This window comes from Larus michahellis, chromosome 3 (assembly GCF_964199755.1).
Source record: "Larus michahellis chromosome 3, bLarMic1.1, whole genome shotgun sequence".
Taxonomy (NCBI): domain Eukaryota; kingdom Metazoa; phylum Chordata; class Aves; order Charadriiformes; family Laridae; genus Larus; species Larus michahellis.
In genome coordinates, this window is record NC_133898.1 from 131320517 (window position 1) to 131342457 (window position 21941).

A 21941-nucleotide genomic window follows, 5' to 3' on the forward strand; every position below is an offset into this window, starting at 1 on the left:
AGCTCCGCAATAAGAGACAACATCCAGGAAGGTGAGAGTCCTGTTTGCGAGCCTGGTTTGATCGAGCTACGCATGGGAGGACAATGGGGGAGGACAAGGGTAAGAGAAACATGTGACTCAATTACTTTAATTCCACCAGCCGCAAATGATGATGTGATCAGTGTTACATTTTATTTCCTTCTCTTTCCCACACGTCCAGTCCCTGGTGTCAATCCTCCCATCCTCAGACTGAGTCCAGCACCCAGAGGCCTCTCCTTTCCCCATGGACCTTCCGCAGATGCTCTACTGGTCGCCCATTCATTCACTCAACAACCCATTGCACGCTTTGTTTTAGCACCCTCAAGAACTATCACTCAGATAAACACTCGCTCCTTTACCTCGAGGCCACCAGCCTCAGCCCACACCACCTTAACAGCGACACAGAACCGTTTGTCCTGGTAGCATTTGTAGTAACACAAGCGGAGAAACCACCGGAGGGAATAGCTGTATCTTCCACTGCTAGGGATCCACGCTACCTGAAGTATCCCGAAAATTGACATTTTTATAGAGCCGGTATCAAGAAAAGGAATTATGACCACACCTCTCTCCCCATAAAGATAAGCTAAAAGTTTTTAAGCAGTGGTATTTGCTAGTGTGATAGCGTGTATCTTAATAACCTTTAATTTCCTCAGAGCATCTATCTTTAGGAACGTGGCAGATTCTCCAAACAATCAACTTACTTTTAGCTTTTAACACAAGAGATTAAACTAGAGACTCTTTTAAAAAAGTATCTTTCCTCTTCAATAGACCGATCAAGTCCTAACAGCCCCTCCAAACCATCCCCATGGCTCTGTCCTCAATCGTCCGTTTTTCAGTAGGATTTTATAGTATCTTTGTAAAACTATCTTTACGGGCTAAGTTTCACTAATTCCCTACCAACACAGATAAATTCCAGAGCTGGTCATGTTAAGGGAAAACACGGGACATTAGCAGTAGCACTGTTGCCAGATCATCTCCTACCAATTAATCTATTCTTAACGAAGCAGATGACAATCCTGCGAGCCGGCAGCTTCTCACGGTGACCTACATTCTTCCATTCTGGATGCCTGCATTTGTTGTGCTTTCAAATGCTGTCACACACCACGAACAAACAAGCGACTGCAATAAGGCTCAGCGTTGCAGGGATGTTTGATTTATGCAAATCACCACTGACTAACTGATACAGGGGACTCAGCTGAATATTCATTTTGGTGACAAATCCAGGCCTGTGGCTTATATCCCCGCAAATATATGGCTTAATCCCCCCCCAACAATAGAAGGCCATTGTTATCCAGTGACCTCTTATCTGGGAAAGGCCACATACTGGGAATTCATTCACATCCTCCCTGTTCGCAGAAGCGGGGGATCCTCACGCCGCACCGCTGCTTCCCCATCTGCAATTGCCTCCCCAGAGCTTTCTAGTTCCTTCCTCAAATTCCAGCCACAGCCACCAGCCAGTTCGGAGACAAACAACCACCTTCAGAATTATCCGACTCAGAACTGCAGGAGTGAAGGGCACCTTCCCAACTTGAAATTCTTTTTGAAGTGTTCCTGTTTCCCTTCAAAGTGGCAGACAAGCCGTAAGCACGCAAAGCTTCCTTTGTGCATCAGTTCGTTTCAAGGATATATATCAAATCTAGGTCAAGACTACAGCCTTCCAGCACACCGAAAGTTTTCTCTCATGACTAGCCTCGCTTGAAACCTCAACGATCATCCTTCAGAGATTTACATTAAAAACACAAGTTAACACCTACGTATTAATTCTGGAGTAAATCATCACAGAAGTCAATATTGCTACCAGAAATTCCTTAAGATCACTTGGGGGCAGTATTAAAAAAAATAAATAATCAAATTATCAAGGAGAGAGAAGTGTTGCGAGTTGTCTGCTCTCCATACACCAGGCTGCTGCGCCTCCATAGCAACTGTGACCTTCCACAATTCTTGTCGCCTATATTTAAAAAATTAATCATTTTCAGAAACAAATCGTGAAACATCTTTTGTTCCACTTTATAGAATCATTTAGGTTGGAAGGGACCTTTCAGATCATCAAGTCCAACCATCAACCCAACCCTGCCAAGGCCACCACTACCCCATGGCCCTCAGCACCACGTCTGCCCGGCTTTTCAATCCCTTCAGGGATGGCGACTCCACCACTGCCCTGGGCAGCCTCTTCCAATGCTTCACAACCCTTTCAGGGAAGAAATCTTTCCTTTTAAAATATAGGTTATGTCCACGCATTTAGGCCTCAGACGCCACAAGGCTGTAAGGAAGCGAACAGTATCAACACGTCAAGAATTCCATGAAGCTGCTTCTCCTCAAGAGGCATTGTTCAGATGTTTAATAGATTGATTACAACGTGAAGTGCTGTCCATCCCCATACCTGGAACCGAAACAGCAAATCCAAACAATCTGGAGGTAAGAAAGGCACCATTACCATGCAGCACACCATCACAGTTGAGGTCCCATCACATGCACCCGCTCGGAAGGCACTTTAAAATGGCACTGCCTCATTCAATGACGACGCAGACAGTGATTAACTAAGAATTTTACATATATCTCAAGTTCCACCTCCCTTACTCCACGTACTGCATACATTTAAATACTGATCTGTAAACTAAAAAGGCAGTAATTAAGTTTCTTTGCAAAGACTATTAGAAAATACAACTCTCCCGTAAAGTGAAAATAATTACTCTTCCAAGGGAGGAATTAAGATACATGAGCTTAAAAACATTAATTAGAGGTGCCTGACTGGAGGTCTGTAAGGAAAGGTGTTTTAGCGAACTAAAGCTACATCCACAAGAGCTCACAACAACCCAGTTTCCAGTAACCTTTCCTCGAGAGGCATCATGTCCTCCTCCGTGTCTGGAGGCAGTGACAACAGCACAGGCATTCATGCCTTAGCAACTCGAGCCACACTTTTAGGTGACTAACAAATGCACCACTGGCGATTTAAACTGACGGAGACGGCTAAGGCAGCACAAAACAACAACACGGTTTTCCACCTCTGCCAAAGCAAGAGGGTAGGGGACTTTGGGCGAGCTCTTCACCTGCCGCAGCTATGCCCGTGAACCCTCCGGGGCGTTAAACAGCACAGGATGGCCGCATCCAGACACGGGTCAGATGGTGACGAGGGAAGATCCCAAGACCAGAACTTCAGCCAGTGGGCGACGCGTTCGTGGCACAGGTTTGATCTCATGGGTTTGACTCAAGAGCTAGTACTCTCCGTATCAGGGCCTGGGCAAAGTTCAGGAGATAACCAGGGCAAGGAGCATTTCCCAACAAAATGGATGCAGACACTGGGTTCTGGGTATCAAGCGACAGCCATTTCCAGCAGCTCAGAATCTGTCACGTTTAACAAGCATCAGTTCAGTAGATGTGTTCAAAGCACAGCTGGGTGCAGTCTCCTGGGCAAGCCTACTCCACATTCACGCCAAGCAGACTAAAACTGAGATCCCAATGACAAAAGTTCAGAGTCTCACTTCGGGCACGTACGACATGGACAGAAGCCATTTCTCAGGCCAGAACCAGTTATGAAATCCTCTCATCCTCTCCTCCCCAGCCGCCTTCATCTCATTTATAAGCACTTTTGTCTAATGAGGTCTGACTATATACAGCCCGTAACACTGAGGGGTAAGCACCCTCGATGCAGCATGCTGGGCGGGGAGATCCGAGGCGGCCACAGAAAGCAGGCAGATCATCCGGTGAAGGTCCCGTGGGATTTCTCTTCGCTCAACCGTATCCCTTCCAGGGGAGGAGTTTCAGAAGCCATGTGAAAGTACAGCTCAAATTTACATGTAAAAAAATCTCTGCTCAGAAAGAAAACTAAAGCTTCCTGTTGACACCACCTACGCTGCCACCGAGCCCTACGAAACCACGCATGGTTTCAACACAAGTGGTTACTTCTTCCAGAAAAAAGAAACTTTATCATCTTGTTATTCCCGCAGCTAAACCTTACACAAGGCTCCCACAAACAAAACAAAAGAAAATGAACAAAGGAACTATTTTAGTGGTGTTTTATGCATACCAAGAGACAAAAGACACAATAAGGTTTTTATTCACAAGGTAGTATGGGGGAAAAAAAAAAAAGGAAATGAAGCTCTAGCAAGAAGCAGCACTCACTTCAGAGTTCTTCCCATGCAGCAATAATCTCTGCTTAGTGTCAGTCAATTCCAGGTTTGAGGGCTGATTTAATTCTCTGCCATTACATCTTTAATTTTCCAATATACTCAATAGACTTCTGGCCCAGGTAGCAGAGCTGTGCCAGGACCTTCACCACACGTGTCTTCCGAGAGGGCGTCACATGAAGCAGCCATACCGCCCCCTCTGAACCCGCTGGCACCAAAGCCCATTAGATCGCCCACCTAAAGCCACCGCAGGGAGAGGTCTGGGCGCCAGCAATCCGACAGTCCACATAAAAATTCACAACTAATTGGAATTCTACTCTAAACCAACAAGCATGTGCTCCAAGTATGTTCAAGTTCAATTACAGCCGATTAAATTGGGTTTTCATGCATGTCTTAGCCTACTTATGTTTCCCAGCTAGAAAATAAATACAGTACATGAATCTGCTTTCGCACAAACTGCTGCTATTTATGAAACAGAAAATTTGTCACTACTTTCTGTAGCAGTAATTTTGTCCTCAAGCTACATAAAAATAAAATTCAAGTTAACACTTACCCTGGCTATTTTATACTCAGCAGATTGACAAGACAGAAGACACATAAACGAAGGGAAGTAGGTTCATTCAGGAAAAGCATTAGCTTTGTCAGAGGCGGGTACTGTCTTGGAGGTCACGAAAAAGATTCAGGCAGTCAGTAAATAGAAGCTGAAGAAGAGCCCAGCAGCTCTCTGCCTTCCCAACTTCCCTAAGGATGACTTACTGCAGCGCAGAAACTCCGAGCACGCACTTCTTGTTTCAATAATTAAAACTCCGTACTGCTGGAGCTACCACAAAAACAGAGAGCCCATCACTTACGTTTTCAGACCAGACACCTTGCCGGAACGTACACTTTCAGCTGAACACACAGACCTACCTTTAATTGTTTTCAGCCACGCCAGCAGATGAGAGATAAAATGCCCTGAAACACCCCCCAAGTCCAACACAGGATTTCAGACTCCCAACAGCAAAACCGAGCAGTCAGAGATTCCCTAAGTGTTTCCAAACAGACGCTGACGTTTGTTTGCATGATGCAGTCACAATCAATATCTGAAAAATCAAAGCTTGTAATGCTTTACAGGCTCCACTGTAGGTCTTAAGTTTTTCAGAGATGTTAAGTCGGCGCAGCTTCAGGAGGGCCAGGTACTTACTGGATTTGAAGGTTTAAATGTTTTCTCTGGTGGAACAGTCTACGTGCCGCCTTTTCCAATTCACGGAAAAGGCGGCACATGCTTTTAAGTGACTACTTATTGCTGGAAAACCAGGTTTCTTTCTTGAGAAACAGAAAATATTGCCATTATTTATGAAAGAACCCTAACTTGAGCTACCTAGACTACAGCACAGCAGCAAGCAAAGCTGTAACTGCACTAACGCGCACTGACGTTACTAACGCAGCGCGCACTGCAGCAGAGGCATCGCTCCCGGTCACCAGAGGGCTGGAGATAAGCTTTGGCCCAGCCCTTTCTGTGCAAAATTTTCACTGCGGAATTGCTGGTTAAGGACACACCTATTATTTCCTACCCAGTCTCCAAAGAATGGCATTGTGTCTAGTGTTAAATATAGTACATGCAACTCTGAAGCTCCACTGCTTGCGCCATTCAATACGGGTTTAACTGAAGCAGTTGCCATGTGATTTAGGATGTTTTCAGTTCCTGAATATCAACTCATACATACACTCCAATACCCAAGTTTCATAAAAAGCTTTAATTTATGAACCCTTCAGCATCAAGAAACACAGAGACTTTCACAGAGTCAAGGCACAGCAGCAGTTATTTCTCTTCGGTTTAAACCCAGCTCTAGGAATAAGACAATTTCCACACCTGGAGCTACGCAGCACACTGTGACCATGACGCTTCCCCCAACTCCCTACTCTTGGAGATCAAGCATTTTAACACCAGATGTTTCCACCCAACCTCTTCACGTTCTCCAGCAAGTGAGAAGATGAATGGCAGTGTTGTCCAGCTAATTAGCAGGAAAATAATTTGGTGTAAAAATAAAAAATAAAAAAAAGGCCTATTGCTACAATATTGCCCAGAAGCATCACATTTGTCAGTAAGTCTTGACACCTTTTTTTGCTATTACTGATACTGCGACACTCAAACACGTTAAAAGAGTCTGAGAAACAGGAATTATGTACCTTTGGAAGGGTGGAAAAAAAATTGGAAGAGTGTCACAACACGCCTAGAATCAAAAGTTATCGCTGCCCCAAAACCCCGGCCTGTCCCCAGGCAGCACTGGAGGTCGTAAGACTTGTTTGGATTCTTTTGCTTGCTGTACACTGCAGCGAGGTTCGCTGCACCACACCTGCAAGGAGAAAAAAGCTTCAAGCCAGCACCTTGCCAACTCGCAACTCCCATGAAAAGGCACTCTGCCTCAAGACGATAACAACCCGTGCTCACTTGCAAGGAAACCACAGAGACTCCTGGTCTCAATCCTCATGGAATAAAGCCGTTTCTCTTCACATTGCAGAGCCAGGAGTGGGCACAGCCATCCCACCTCCGCAAAGGACCCGCTCCCACTCCCTGTATCCCACGTTGCTTCTGCGGCAAAGCATCTGACTACGATACCGAAAGGGACTAGGGTCAGAAAATGACATCAGGGTTTATACAGAAAGAACTGAGGTTAAAGACGAGTTTCACCACTAGCTGGACGAGCAGCACTGTGAGTTACAGGGTGAGAAACCACAATGCTGACAGCAGCTCTGCCCAAAGAGGCGCCTGCTTGGAGCTGTGCTGAAGCTCCTGCAAAAGCTCAGTGAGGAGCACCTGAACTTGCTCCGAGCAAGACATCACATGCCTTCTTTATCAGTTGTTTCTTCTACCTCTTCAGAAACCACTTTGTTAGAAGCGCTTTGCAAAGCTGGTGGCCATTATCTAACGCTCTGAAGATCAAAAGGAGACTTCCAGCAGGAATCTCGCCAGACTGCAGTGCTTTTGATCCCATCCAGCAGCAGCTCTGACACACACTGGGAACTGGGACCCCCAGCCCAGGTCCTGTCCTGGCACCCAGGGCCAACAGCGAGACTAGGGCAGGCTGCGGAGCACGGAACATGCGCTGTAACACCCCACAGCAGGGCCACGTAACTCGGGTTGCCTGGGGTCCCTTCCAGAAACACTTTCATTACCCCAAGGATGGCAATCCCACCGTCTCCTGCATTTCCGTTCCAGCCGCAGACCACCTTCAGCACAATATTCCCCCAATACTCAGGTTGAGTTTTCCCTCTTGTGACTCGTGTCCAGTGCTTCTTGTCCTCAGCAGCAGCCTCCAGCAGCACCGCAGCAATTGCCCGGGACCAGAACCTAGGCAGCCGCATCCTCCTGGTTCTCCAGGTGGGTCAAGGTCTCAGGCCCGCTGGGACACATGCCCTGTGGCACATGGCCACCACGACCGAGCAGACGCTAGAGGCCTAACACTCACAGGTGGAGTTTCTGAGCCCCCTTCCACACAAACCACCAGCATTTCTGTTCACCAGTCCTGCTCACAGACCTAGGAATGAGAAGCACCAGACTCTCCAGAGAACTCCCATTTCTGGTCCATGCTGTCCCTGACATACCAACATTAAGAACAAAACCCAAAGAATTAGCCAGTAGGATCTTTGTTTTCGCCAGACACTTGAGTAGCTAAAAAAAATTTAAAAATCATTTTGTTGTTTACTGCCAAGATCAAAAAGTTACACTGAGATGAAAGCATTTCACAGCATGCTTAATGAAACAGGAGCGTTGGTGGGATTCATTTAACCAACAATTAGACAGCTATATTTAAGCTGCACATCTAAGCTTCCTCCGAAGTGACAGAGGCGTGTGTACGTACTGCCACATTCAGATGGATGGAGTTTCTTATTTTCCTTCGCCCCAATTACAGCAGGAGCCTCGACAGCTAGCCCGTGCTGACAGCTCAGCTTTTAACGAGCTACTTCTGCTGAAGGAATGCTGTTTCAGAAGAGAAAGGGAAGAGGATAAGACACAGACTGCAGCAAGCCTTGGGAGATGTGAAATTAAGATTGCTATCTAAGGAACCTGAAACACCTAGATACTTACACAAACATTTGCAACTTTCTTTAATTATCAAAGTTCAGACATTTACTATAAATCTGCAATAGCAAGACGGTTTAACTGCAATCAAGTTAGTTACCCGCAGGGAAGTCAGCTGCCAGGGAGATTTGGTGGTGAGAAAGAACAGGTACCATGCCTAGGGTTAGAAGGGCAGGAGAGACAACACCTGGCACATCAATAGGCTCATTCATATGTCCAGATGCCTGAAGTTAGTAACTGAACATCTGAACCAAAATGTCAAATCACCTTTACTCTAGAAGACTAAAATGATGGTGAGTCCAAGTTAAGACACAACCATCCCAGAGGGCAGAACAACTTTTTCCTGGGGACCAGGTGCATACCGTTCAGTGCGTGTTGCCATGAAAGAGACACAAGAGTTTGATCTCATAAGCCACAGATGACACAATTTGAGAAGACCAGCTTTAATGAACCTTCTGGACAGGCTGGAGAGCTGGGCAGAGAAGGACCTAATGAGGTCCAACAAAAGCAAGTGTAGGGTCCTGCACCTGGGAAGGAAGAATGCCAAACACCAGTATAGGTTAGGGGCAGACATGCTGGGAAGCAGCTCTGAGGAGAAGGACCTGGGGGTCCTGGTAGACAGCAAATTATCCATGAGCCAGCAATGTGCCCTTGTCGCCAAGAAGGCCAATGGCATCCTGGGCTGCATAGGGACGACTGTGGCCAGTAGGTCAAGGGAGGTCATTCTCCCCCTCTACTCTGCACTGGTGAGGCCACAACTGGAGTACTGTGTCCAGTTCTGGGCTCCCCAGTTCAAGAGGGACAGGGAATTACTGGAGCGAGTCCAGCGAAGGGCAACCAAGATGATTATGGGACTGGAGCACCTCCCTTATGAGGAAAGGCTGAAAGAGCTGGGACTCTTTAGCCTGGAGAAGAGAAGGTTGAGGGGGGACCTGATTAATGTTTACAAGTACCTAAAGGGTGGGTTTAAGGAGGACAGAGCCAGGCTCTTTTCAATGGTTCCCAGCGAGAGGACAAGGGGCAATGGGCACAAGCTGGAACATAGGAAGTTCCGTTCAAATACACGGAAAAACTTCTTTACGGTGAGGGTGACAGAGCACTGGAACAGGCTGCCCAGGGAGGGCGTGGAGTCCCCTTCTCTGGAGATTTTCAAGACCCGCCTGGATGCAGCCCTGAGGGATGTGGTTTAGGCAATCCTGCTCTAGCAGGGGAGTTGGACTAGATGATCTCTAGAGGTCCCTTCCAACTCTGAAGATTCCGTGATTCTGATAGCCTCGTAAATCAAAAGACAGGAAAGTAAGTGCTACCCCTGACCTAAAATGGGTAAACACATGAAGTTACTACAGTACTACCCATCTTCATAACCACATCTATTAAGGGTTTTGAAGCTCAGATCTTGGGCCAAGACAGCCTCCCACTGACGATGACATCTTCATCAATGACACAGACATCGGAATCAAGGGCACCCTCAGCAGATTTCCAGACAACACCATGCTGAGTGGGGACAGTGACACGCCTGAGGGATGGGATGCCATCCAGAGGGACCCGGACAGGCTGGAGAAGTGGGTCCCTGTGAACCTCATGAGGTTCAACCAGGCCAAGTGCAGGGTCCTGCCCCCGGGTCGGGGCAACCCCCGGTGCCAGCCCAGGCTGGGGATGGAGGGATGGAGAGCAGCCCTGAGAGAAGGGCTTGGGGGTGCTGGGAAGGGAAAAGCTGGCCATGAGCCGGCACCGTGCGCTGGCAGCCCAGAACCCCCCCGCAGCCTGGGCTGCATCCCCAGCAGCGTGGGCAGCAGGGCGAGGGGGGGATTCTGCCCCTCTGCTGCGCTCGGGGGAGACCCCCCTGCAGTGTTGCCTCCAGCGCTGGGGCCTCGGCACAGGAGAGACACGGAGCTGTTGGAGCGGGGCCAGAGGAGGCCCCGGAGATGCTGGGAGGGCTGGAGCCCCTCTGCTGGGAGGACAGGCTGAGAGAGCTGGGGGGGTTCAGCCTGGAGAAGAGAAGGCTCCGCGGAGACCTTCCAGCCCCTGCCAGTCCCTCAAGGGGCTCCAGGAAAGCTGGGGAGGGACTCTGGAGCAGGGAGGGGAGCCATGGGACGAGGGGGAAGGGTTTTACACTGCAAGAGGGAGATTGGGATGAGCTATTGGGAAGAAATTCTTTGGTGTGAGGGGGGTGAGCCCCTGGCCCGGGTTGCCCAGAGAAGCTGTGGCTGCCCCATCCCTGGAAACATCCCAGGCCAGGTTGGACGGGGCTCTGAGCGACCTGGTCCAGTTGAACATGTGCCTGCTCATGGCAGGGCGTTGGACTAGATGGCCTTTAAAGTCCCTTCCCACCCAAACCATTCCATGATGTTGATCACAGCCCTGCCGGACTGCGGTACTAAAGGAATTCCCAGTTCATAAAGCATCATGCCACACCAGACCCACATTATCGAGAAGATGCTGTTTCCAGCGCTGCCCTCAATCCAAAAACTGCTTCAGCGTATCTGGTATCTGTAGAGCTAATCATTAGTCAAAATATGAAAGAACACCAGTTTGAAAAGCATCCTTGAGGAAAAAGCTGTACAGGTATGGATGTCAGCATAGGTATTCCATACTTAATGGTAATCAAGAAAGCAGACCTCTCTCAGGGAGCATTAAGTCAGATTTTGGAAATACAAGACACAAACGGGTACTTCTCCAGGTTACACAGTATAAGACAGTCACAATTCCAGTGGGAAAGAAAGCCTCGAGTTGTTTTAGCTAGAGAAAAGAACAAAAACATGCAGAGTCTTCTAGTTAAACCCACACAAGTCTTCTAGTTAAACCCACGCAGAAAAGAAAAGCCCACACAGTTAAGTCGTACCGAAACACTAAACTTGCAGCAGCAGCTCTGGTCTCTTTACTGTTTCCCCAGGGCCAGACAAGGAATTCCCAAAGCACCAGGAATTTGACAAGCCTGGTTTTCACAAAGCGTTTCTGAAGAACCTTCCCCCCTCAGCAAGGGTTACACAAAACCAACACCAGCTGAAACCCTTCTCCACATGTCATCAGAAGGTCACGCAGCAAAACAGGCGCCGGCCGCCGCTGCCAGGGGAATCCGTGCAACCTGCTCTCATCCAATGTCTTTCACAGGCATTATTCAACCCCAGGCAGGATGAAGTTTCCTGGCAGGAGACGCCTCCTTCCCGAGATTCTCCTGCTCTTCCCTCCATGACACTGCTAACAAGCAAGAACACGCTGCCCTTCCACCACTCCCGAGAGGAGGAGGACAAGAGCAAGCCGTTGCCACCCGAGCGGTGGAAGTGGCCCACACCCTGGTCCCGAGGGCTGCAGGAGCAGGTACAGCCAGCGTGGCCTGCCAAGACACAACCCCACACATGCAGCACCGCTGGACTAGAGGCAGCTACATCTGCTTAGCACACGCTAAAAAACCTTCTTCAAGTTAGGATTACTTCTTTTCTATCTCCTGATGAAGTATTTATGAACAGGCTCTCAACCGATTCTCTACTTAAATACCAATATTAACTTTATGGGTAGAAAAGATTAAAAGTTTTCTCAGGATAAAGAGAGAGGAGTGACAGACACTCTTTCTAAAGAGGTAAATCAAGAAGTCATGAGGAAACCACTTTTCTGCACCACACACCTCTAAAGTCATAGAATGGTTTAGGTTGGAAGGGACCTCCTTAAAGCCCACCCAGTGCCACCCCCTGCCCTGGGCAGGGACACCTCCCACCAGCCCAGGTTGCTCCAAGCCCCGGACAACCTGGCCTTGAACCCCTCCAGGGATGGGGCAGCCACAGCTTCTCTGGGCAACCTGGGCCAGGGGCTCACCCCCCTCACACCAAAGAATTTCTTCCCAATAGCTCATCTCAATCTCCCCTCTTCCAGTGTAAAACCCTTCCCCCTCGTCCCACGGCTCCCCTCCCTGCTCCAGAGTCCCTCCCCAGCTTTCCTGGAGCCCCTTGAGGGACTGGCAGGGGCTGGAAGGTCTCCGCGGAGCCTTCTCTTCTCCAGGCTGAACCCCCCCAGCTCTCTCAGCCTGTCCTCCCAGCAGAGGGGCTCCAGCCCTCCCAGCATCTCCGGGGCCCTTGAAGGAAGGCTCCATCCCTGCTTAGCGGTTCCCAAGCAAGTTTTCTACCAATGTCAACAGGCATTTCATTTGGTCTTGTAAAATTCAAGAACAGAGCACGGATTATACAGACAGCCTGTCACAAGAAGCTACAGGCCTGCGCTCTGAAGCAGGAACATGCTTTACCCTAGAAAACGTTAGCAACTTCATCCGCTCTTTATCCTTGCCACTTACTGTTGAAGTGACAGTTCAGTCTCCTCCTGGACACAGCACTGGCTTAATTGCGGCAGCCAACCTCCACATGCTCCTTCCCATTCCTCTCCGTGTCTTCTGATCATACTTAGCACATTTAGGCAACAGCTGCCTATTAGTTTCAGCTGAACAGAAATAGCATGTCAGTGCAAGGACAAACAGAAAAGGGAGCAGCAGGGCTACGTGTCCTGTGCAGCCACCACACAGGTATGCGCCTGAGGAAGGAGTTCAGCAACGTTCTCAGCCTTCACCAACTGTTTTTTGCCCCGAGGCAGCAACAGCAGCAGCAAAGGGAGAGGAGCAAGCCCAGTTTACGATTTGTTTCATACTGGGGGCAGGGAGAAGGGAACACCAGGCACTGGCAGTGCTGCCAAACGCTTTCTATCATGGAACCACAACCCTAAAAGTGAATTTTCGGTACGAGTGCCACCTATTCCAGTGTTTCCACGTCCCAAGATGCCCCACACGCTCTGCCAGTACAGATTTATACAGTAACATAAGAAGCCAGATCGGGGAACTGATTCAGCTCAGCTGAAAAAATAGCTACGCTTAAAAAAAAGTTTCCACCTGGCTCAGTTCCTCAGCTCTTCTCCGTACAGCTATCCACGCGCTCCTCATCAGCGCTGCGAGGCACACACAGGCAGAACTGCTGCTCACTATCCATGGCCCTTGACTAACAAAACCCAAAACACCCTCAATCATACCGTATCACACCGTAAACCCAGTTCGCTCTGTAACCCCTCTCCTGGGCGTCCCAGCAGCCAGGGGCGAGGAGAACCACTCCCTCCAGGCACCAAGCGCTGAGGGGATTCCCAAGCCCAAAGCCACATCCAGAGCAACAGTCCAACAGACGCCGATGGATCCACTTCAATTTTCTGCTTTCATTCTGAACCCACTTATATTTTCCCCTCCAGAACTTGCCGCGACAGCAAGTTTTACAGCTCAGAAGGTCTACCTGCATGTAGAAATGATTTTTGCATCTCTTGCTGCCTGACAATTTCTGGACCCCATGTCATGGAACGGCTGAGCAGGAGTTGGGGTGGGGTTTTTGTTGGATTTTTTTTCCTAATTCACCTGCTCCCTGCCAGGAATCAGATACGGACTGAACTCACTGCCCAGGCACAATACAAACAGAACTCAAAGTTGTTTGCTGCTCCCACAAGCCAGCAAGCTGTAGATGAGACAGAAAAGGCATGTAAGGAAAAAGCAAATCATGAACTGCTGTGGTAATGCTCTTCTTTTTGACACCAGAAACTACTTGTTTTTCAAACTTCATTGCAACCGCCAAACATGTAAAAGCATTTTCAGAATTCAAAACTTAATTTCTGCCTTGTTTGCTTTCCTACAATCTACTGAGTTCTTCCCCATTCTCTATCTGGGACTCCTTTCTTCACAATATCAATATATCACAATCACAAGCAAACAAATCCTCGTAAGATGTAAGAATACACTTGTTATATTTACTATTTTTGATATCCAAGGACTGGTTTTAAAAAATTTCACTGCTTAAATGTACCCATATGCAATGATTCTGAAGCAAGTGCTTAGCAACTCAAAATTACTTCTAATTAAGGCCAAGGAAATAAATAAAAAAAAACAACCTGGGAAAAAACGAATTTCATCAGAAATTAGTTTTCATATACCTTTGCATTTAAAACAGTACAGTTTTGCACACTCCTAGCACAGCTTTGGCATCAAGACCTTCCTGTGTTCAGAATAAAATGATAAAGGTGATCAAACCTCAAAAATCATACTGCTTTTTCTCCCTCCCTCTGGATTTTAGAGTTGCAGTCAGTGTGACCAGAAGACCAGAAATACAGAACACAACTGCATCTTCACTATGGGTTAAGAGACATGAAACTTTACCTGCATCAACAGCATTTAGAGGGAATCTCACGATGATTACATACGCTTTGTTCTCCTGAGCGCATTACTAGAGGTAGTCAGATTTCATGGGAAAACATTTTTTGTGACTCATCTTAATCTGCATTTTACTTAGTCAAACAATAGCAATTATATGCTTGAGTTCAGTTTTGACATTCAAATTTTTTAGACAGACATCCTCGCATGAACAGCCCTCCCTACCGGCTCCTGACCGGGCAGCAAAGGCCAGCGCTTTACCTGCTGACCCCGAACAGCTTCGCAAAGCGCACCCTCACAGCTCCCACACGTTGTTTTTCGACGGTTCACTTCAAGCTGTCATCAACTTGACATGTTGAATGCCGATAAAAAAAGTTACTATGGAAAATTAAGATCTCAAGTATGCATTGACTGGAAGCTACTTACACTAACATTTTTAACATTAAAGAAAATTTGCTGGTAGCATGAGTGGCAGCAGAGAAGCTACTAAAGTCAGCAGTGTTTGGGGAGAGGGGAGACAGGCAGCAGCCCGTTAACAGAAGCCCCCGGTACTCGGTGCTTAAGAGCCCCAGAGAGTAACACCAGTGCCCAGAGGAACAGCTACTGCCGACAGACCTGACTCTACTGCTGAGTAACCACAGACTAACTGAAAAGTCACAATTTCTCCAAAAAAAAAAAAATCATAAAAATTATTTCTGCACCAGAGGATTACTGAAGAGCTATTAAAAATAAAAACGGTTTGTGATAAGACTAAGTCTTCTATAGTTTATTCCCTTTCTACCTGAAAACAGCAACACAGCATTTGAGGACAAGGCCCCTGCTCTCTCCAGGGAGGTTACAATGACTTAGGGATTCTTGCAGAACAGCCATCTGGATTATTTATAGTACCTCTAGACAGGGTAATGAAATCATTCACCCGGGCACCTCATCACATCCAAAAGCTTAACTGCTGCTTTAGCAGGAAATATTAGATTGAAGTGATTCAAAGTCAAAAGTTAAAGAGAGTATACCGAATTACACATATAGTAAATTATGTCCAAACTGCCATCATGGACCATGCCTAATCAGTCCTTAAAATGTGTAAAGATGAAAGTAAGTGAATGTAAGTTACTAATGTGAAGTTAGAAACACATGGTTATTGTATCTTCACTTACATATGCAGACAAGCCTTTGATTTTATAGCATTAAAACACTCCCCCCCCCCCATCTTTTACACGCACGGGCCAGTTTCAATATTCTTTGAGACCCATCCTTTCCTATAAAGACTAGAAAGATCAAACCAGTCCCCGCTGACGGCCACCAGTACTACGGTACATTTCTCATGCTTGGCTATCTCAGGTTCTTGGTGGAGCTCAGTGTAAACACAGAAACATGAATCAGAGCTAACAACCTACCAAGTATTGTTATTTTTTTTTAAATATGAGGAGAGATTCAGCCAATAAGCCAGTCACCTTCAATGCCATCTACTGTGTACACAAGTGCTTTGGAAATAGTATTTCCTTGTTGCTACAGGTCAAAGACTCATCTGAGGTTTTTCCTGAAACCCTCCTCTTCCAGCTGCAAAAGCAGCCCAAGTTCTGCAGCTACGGCCACGGGATGTACCACAGCAGGTACCACCCGGCAAAGCCCTTTTCCAGGCTCCCTGTCCCCTTCCTGGACTGCCATTGCTGCCCTCATCACTGCAGCACAGGAAAACCTGAGAAAGTCTGAAAATTGTAGCTACTGGTGGTGGCAAGTTGAGATATCATTTTCAGACAGATTACTCAACCGCTTTGCTGTAATAAGGCAGAGAACAACTAAGTGGACAGATGTCTTCACCCAGTTCAAGATTTTCCTTCACAGATCGGCAGCTTTTTAAAAGCTACTAAAGTAGAGTCTCCCTTTCAACTGACACCACTTGCACAGGACACCTTCCCACCAGGTTTCCTCATTAAGCAATTCCTTTCAGAAGAACTAAGGAAACAGTAAGATATCTCTGGGCAGTTAAGCACCCGTAATTCAGCACCACACAGAAAATCTATTTGTACCCCAAGATCTGCTAAATTCCACCGCGAAGACACAAGTCTGACACAGCCTGACACACCAACTAGTCGTCAAGTGGTATTCACAGCTACCAGAACTAGACATTTAGTTCAGAATTTAGTAAGCATAACTTGTTTGCCTTCCAGTGCACACGTGCTACAAACGGCTTATGTACTCCAGAAACAAATACCTACTGGCCTAAATTGGTTTGACTGTTCAGAAATGATTCCAAACTCTGCCCGTGCACGCTTGCTACTAAACCTGATGATACTCTGCTTGAATGCTCAAAAACTGCAGTTAGACCAAGAAGTAATACTAATTACTAAATTACTAATTACTAAAAATGGCTGATCACTAAAAGCGCAAGTTCTCCAGAGCAAGAGCCACCATAAATCCACAGACTTCTTAACTAAGACGTTGACTATTTTTAACTTTGAGAATTGAAATAAACCTTTCCAGCAAACTCAGAAAGCAACAAACGCCATGTGATCCAGGCGAGAATTTGCCAAGCAGCGCAGAATTACACTACAGCCACAGCAGCAAAATAAATACAGCCTTCAATAGTCAAGGTATGCAATGTTAACAGATGTAATAAAGTGACTGTCACATACGCCCCCAAAACAATTAACCAAAACCCTGAGTTGAAGTCCAAAAAAGCTTTTAGGCGACAACTGTGTCTTGACACTAAGTTGTCCCCCAAATATACTTTTTTGCATTTCCAATTACCCAAGGCCTGGTTAAAAGCTCCTTTTTACACCTTGTAGCCTGAGCTGCAATTTTTACAGTGACGTTTCGACACAGATGAGGAAGTACACAGAAGTTTACTTACACTAAGATTTACACCAATACCCTATGTTCTCCTACCCTTGCTGAACAGCTGTATGGCCAAACACTAAAGGGATTTATATCAAGCACGGAAACCCAGATCCAATTCAAACCCCCGCAAAAAAGACTTTCTTTTTTCCAGATGTGTGGTAGGTATCCGTGCACATTGCACCAGTGGATACTGCAAGAAAGAGTGGAGGCATGAATTCTCTTAAATTTCCAGAGTCAGTCACCAAGGTTAGAACTGCTGACCTGAACTCTTCATCTGCAAAACAAGACAGTGACAGGAGAAGAAAAACAAAATGCTATGATAAAGCTAAGGAGAAGGATGTTAGATACAAGGCCTGTCTCAAAAGCGTAGATTAAAAAGAAAGAGAAAAGCCAGGAAAATACACAGCTCTCCTTCATGATCATCAAATCACAGAATGGTTTGGGTTGGAAGGGACCTTAAAGATCATCTCATTCCAACACTCTTGCCCTGGGCAGGGACACCTCCCACCAGCCCAGGTTGCTCCAAGCCCCGGCCAACCTGGCCTTCAACCCCTCCAGGGATGGGGCAGCCACAGCTTCTCTGGGCAACCTGGGCCAGGGGCTCACCCCCCTCACACCAAAGAATTTCTTCCCAATAGCTCATCTCAATCTCCCCTCTTCCAGTGTAAAACCCTTCCCCCTCGTCCCATGGCTCCCCTCCCTGCTCCAGAGTCCCTCCCCAGCTTTCCTGGAGCCCCTTGAGGGACTGGCAGGGGCTGGAAGGTCTCCGCGGAGCCTTCTCTTCTCCAGGCTGAACCCCCCCAGCTCTCTCAGCCTGTCCTCCCAGCAGAGGGGCTCCAGCCCTCCCAGCATCTCCGGGGCTTCCTCTGGCCCCGCTCCAACAGCTCCATGATGATTCTATGATTCATTCTATGATTCTTACAGGTAGCCTGGGAGGAACGATGTCGAAGGCACTACCGTAGTTGGGCGCTGCACGCCAACGAAGGGCTAAAGTCAGCTTTGCCAGAAGCCCGGCGGCTCACTCACAGAAGAGAGAAGGACAACAGCTTTGTTGAGTGAGAACACAGACCCCACCCACGAGTGTCATCATCTCTGCTCAGCCACATCAATAGCGGCGAAGGCACCGTGCAGGGACGGCAACCCCACCTCCCGCACGGGCGCAGGGGGACCGAGACCCACCGCTGATGGGGGCAGCCAGGGGGGTTCCGGCCGCTGACGGCAGAGGGGTGTAGGGTACAAGCTGCCAACAAAACGCCCAAGGGAGGGGAAGGGAGGGAAAAGGAGGGTCGCTGAGGGTCACCCAAACCCCGGAGGGGGCCCGGAGCCCCGGGGGAGCGGGGATGGGGAGGCACTGACCGATGGTGGAGATGAAGGTGGTGTTGAAGGCATCGTCGGAGAAGCGGAAGAGCACGCAGGTCTTGCCGACCCCCGAGTCCCCGATGAGGAGCAGCTTGAAGAGCAGGTCGTAGGTTTTCTTCGCCATGGGGAGGCGCGGCGGCCGCCGCCGCCCGCTCCGGCCCCCCGCTCGCCCCCCCCGCCGCCCTCGCTCACCGGGCGCCCCCGCCGCGGCTCCGCCCGCCCACCCCGGCCGGCAGCACCGGCCGCGCCGCTCGGGAGGGCGGCGGCGAGGAGGAGGAGGAGGAAGGAGAGGAGGAAGGAGGAGGAGGAGGAGAAGGAGGAGGAGGGGGCCCACAAAATGGCTTCCTGTCGCGGGGCGGCCCCGGCGCCTCGCGCGCTCCCCGCGCCGCTACGGGCCCGCTACTCCTCACGGGGGGGAGGCGGCGGCGCCCGGCCTCATAACCCCGCGGCGGCGCCCGGCTCGGCTGGGCCCGGCCCGGTTCCCCGGGACGGCGGCGGCTCCTCACAGGCGCTGCCCAGGCTGCGCGCGACGCTCGGTAACCGCGCAGGCCTCCAGGCGGGGGCGCGCACGCCCTGACGTCAGCACGCACACCGGAGGCGGGGCCTTCCCGCCCTTTCTCCGGCCGGCCCGCCGCCGGAGGAAGTCCCGCCTCCCCGCTCCTTGCTCGTTGCCATTGGGTGCGCCCGCCTGCCAGTCCTCCACCGGCGGTGACGTCACGGGGCGGTGGAGCGGAGGCCGCCCCCTGGCGGCGGGCGGGGTGAGGGGCCGCCGCGCCCTCTCGGGGGCCCGGGCGCCGGTGCGCTCCCCCCGCAGCCCCTCCGCTGTGTGCCCAGGCCCCGCCGCGGATCCAGACCCTCAGCGACCCTCCGTCCCACCCGCGGCCTCCACGGGCCCCGCACCCGCGAGCCCCGGCCGAGCCTCACTGGGCCCGGGTGGGCCCTGGAGCAAGTCCGGGCCTACACCCTGGTCCCCCCAGTCTGAGCCCAGTGTCAGCTGGGGATGGGCACCGCTGACAGGGAACAGGGGGAGTACCAGGGCCCAGGCATCGGCTCTGCCAATGACTCCATCAGTGGATGAGGGAAGAGCTACGGATGTTGCCTGTCTGGACTTCCATGAGGCCTTTGATACAGTCCACCACAGCATCCTGCTCTCCAAATCGGAGAGATGGGTCTGGTGGGTGGGCTGTTCAGTGGATGAGGAATCGGCTGGATGGTCACATCCAGAGCGTGGTGGTCAATGGCTCCATGTCCTGATGGAGACTGGTGACAAGTGCTGTCCCTCAGGGGTCCGTACTGGGACCAGCACTCTTCAATGCCTCCATCAATGACACAGACAGTGGGATCGAGGGCACCCTCCGCAGATTTCCAGACAACAACAAGCTGAGTGGGGCGGTGACACGCCTGAGGGACGGGATGCCATCCAGAGGGACCTGGACAGGCTGGAGAAGTGGGTCCCTGTGAACCTCATGGGGTCCAACCAGGCCAAGTGCAGGGTCCTGCCCCCGGGTCGGGGCAACCCCCGGCGCCAGCCCAGGCTGGGGATGGAGGGATGGAGAGCAGCCCTGAGAGAAGGGCTTGGGGGTGCCGGGGGGGGAGAAACCGGCCATGAGCCGGCACCGTGCGCTGGCAGCCCAGAACCCCCCCGCAGCCTGCGCTGCATCCCCAGCAGCGTGGGCAGCAGGGCGAGGGGGGGATTCTGCCCCTCTGCTGCACTCGGGGGAGACCCCCCTGCAGTGCTGCCTCCAGCGCTGGGGCCTCGGCACAGGAGAGACACGGAGCTGTTGGAGCGGGGCCAGAGGAGGCCCCGGAGATGCTGGGAGGGCTGGAGCCCCTCTGCTGGGAGGACAGGCTGAGAGAGCTGGGGGGGTTCAGCCTGGAGAAGAGAAGGCTCCGCGGAGACCTTCCAGCCCCTGCCAGTCCCTCAAGGGGCTCCAGGAAAGCTGGGGAGGGACTCTGGAGCAGGGAGGGGAGCCGTGGGACGAGGGGGAAGGGTTTTACACTGGAAGAGGGGAGATTGAGATGAGCTATTGGGAAGAAATTCTTTGGTGTGAGGGGCGTGAGCCCCTGGCCCAGGTTGCCCAGAGAAGCTGTGGCTGCCCCATCCCTGGAGGGGTTCAAGGCCAGGTTGGCCGGGGCTTGGAGCAACCTGGGCTGGTGGGAGGTGTCCCTGCCCAGGGCAGGGGGTGCCACTGGGTGGCCTTTAAGGCCCTTATAACCCAAACCACTCTGTGACTCGGTGCTTCTGTGATTCTGTGAAATGGGGAGCAAAAACCAAACAGACCGATGGGCTTTCAGGAGTTGACTCGGTCGGGGAGCCCAGTACATCCTGCACATGGTGTGTTTGCAGTGGACCCGGGCAGCTGCACGGAGGACGCTGTGTCACCCCGTCCACAGAAGTGAAGATAATTCCCAGTGGCTACTGGGCATTCAGCCACAGCTCCCGCATTTACCAGACTGCAGGGTGAACCCTCCCACAAGATCCAAGCTGGGGAGTCACCGCTGAAGCCACTTGAGATGTCCCGTCTTGGGGGGCTGCTAGAGATCCCATGGCATCAACGTGGGGAGGAGCAGCCCTTTCCAAACAAGCAAGCGCTCGCACACGGTCAAACCCAAGCTGTCCCACAGTGTGATCCGGCACCGCCAATTGCAATTCACTTGCCTAATTAAGTATTCTGCGATTGGTAATTTCGCACTGTTCGCGTATTAAACCTCAAAAGGTTTAGTTTGAGTTGTATCCCTCCCACCCGGCCCCTCCCAAAGTACAGCTCAGCACATGTCTGAAGACAGTCGCTTGGGTGTTTTTCCTTTGTATTGTGCTTTTTCGGCCGTGGCAGCTCCCGGTTGCAGGCACGCTTCCGCTGTGGCGAGGGGGGTGCGAGCTCTGTCTCAAGAAAGGCTGGACTCTCACAGTGGGTTCTCTCCGGGCGCTGACACAGCAGATCGGGCGGGAGTTTGCGGCTTCACAAAGAAGGTTTATTTTTAGCGCTTTGCTAGATCAGTTTAAGGGCACCGTATGAAACGCTTCCTGTCTACGATGGAGCAGATAAGGAGAAAAAACCCCAGGATTCATGGAGAGCTCCGCGGCGAAGGCACTGCCACAGATACCGACTGGGGACCCAAGGGCCAGCGGCTTCCAGTCGCGCCCCAAGGGTTTATCGGCACAAGCACATCGCTAGATGTTTGCACCGATGTTTACAATAACCTTTTGTCCTAGGAAGTTTGGTAACGGACTTCAAAGAAGTTTATCTTTTAGGATCCTAGAGAGGAAGCAATACAAAGTCTCGCCTATCCCACTGCAAACAAGACAGAGTATTTTCCGACTGACGTCTAAGCCTGGCCCTGATGTGAAATGTTACTCCCTGAAGGAACCGACCCCGCA

The 21941-nt window shown here is 50.3% G+C and overlaps 1 protein-coding gene across 1 annotated transcript in view; it reads right to left on the reverse strand.

Moving 5' to 3' along the window:
* Positions 1 to 19116, reverse strand: part of RAB10 (RAB10, member RAS oncogene family) — a 48343-nt gene extending 29227 nt beyond the window's left edge. Inside the window, exon 1 of the mRNA XM_074582287.1 lies at positions 18560 to 19116. Coding sequence (XP_074438388.1) covers positions 18560 to 18686 — 127 coding nt within the window. The 5' untranslated portion in view covers positions 18687 to 19116. The remainder of the gene's footprint in view (positions 1 to 18559) is intronic.
* Positions 19117 to 21941: the final 2825 nt, after the last annotated feature.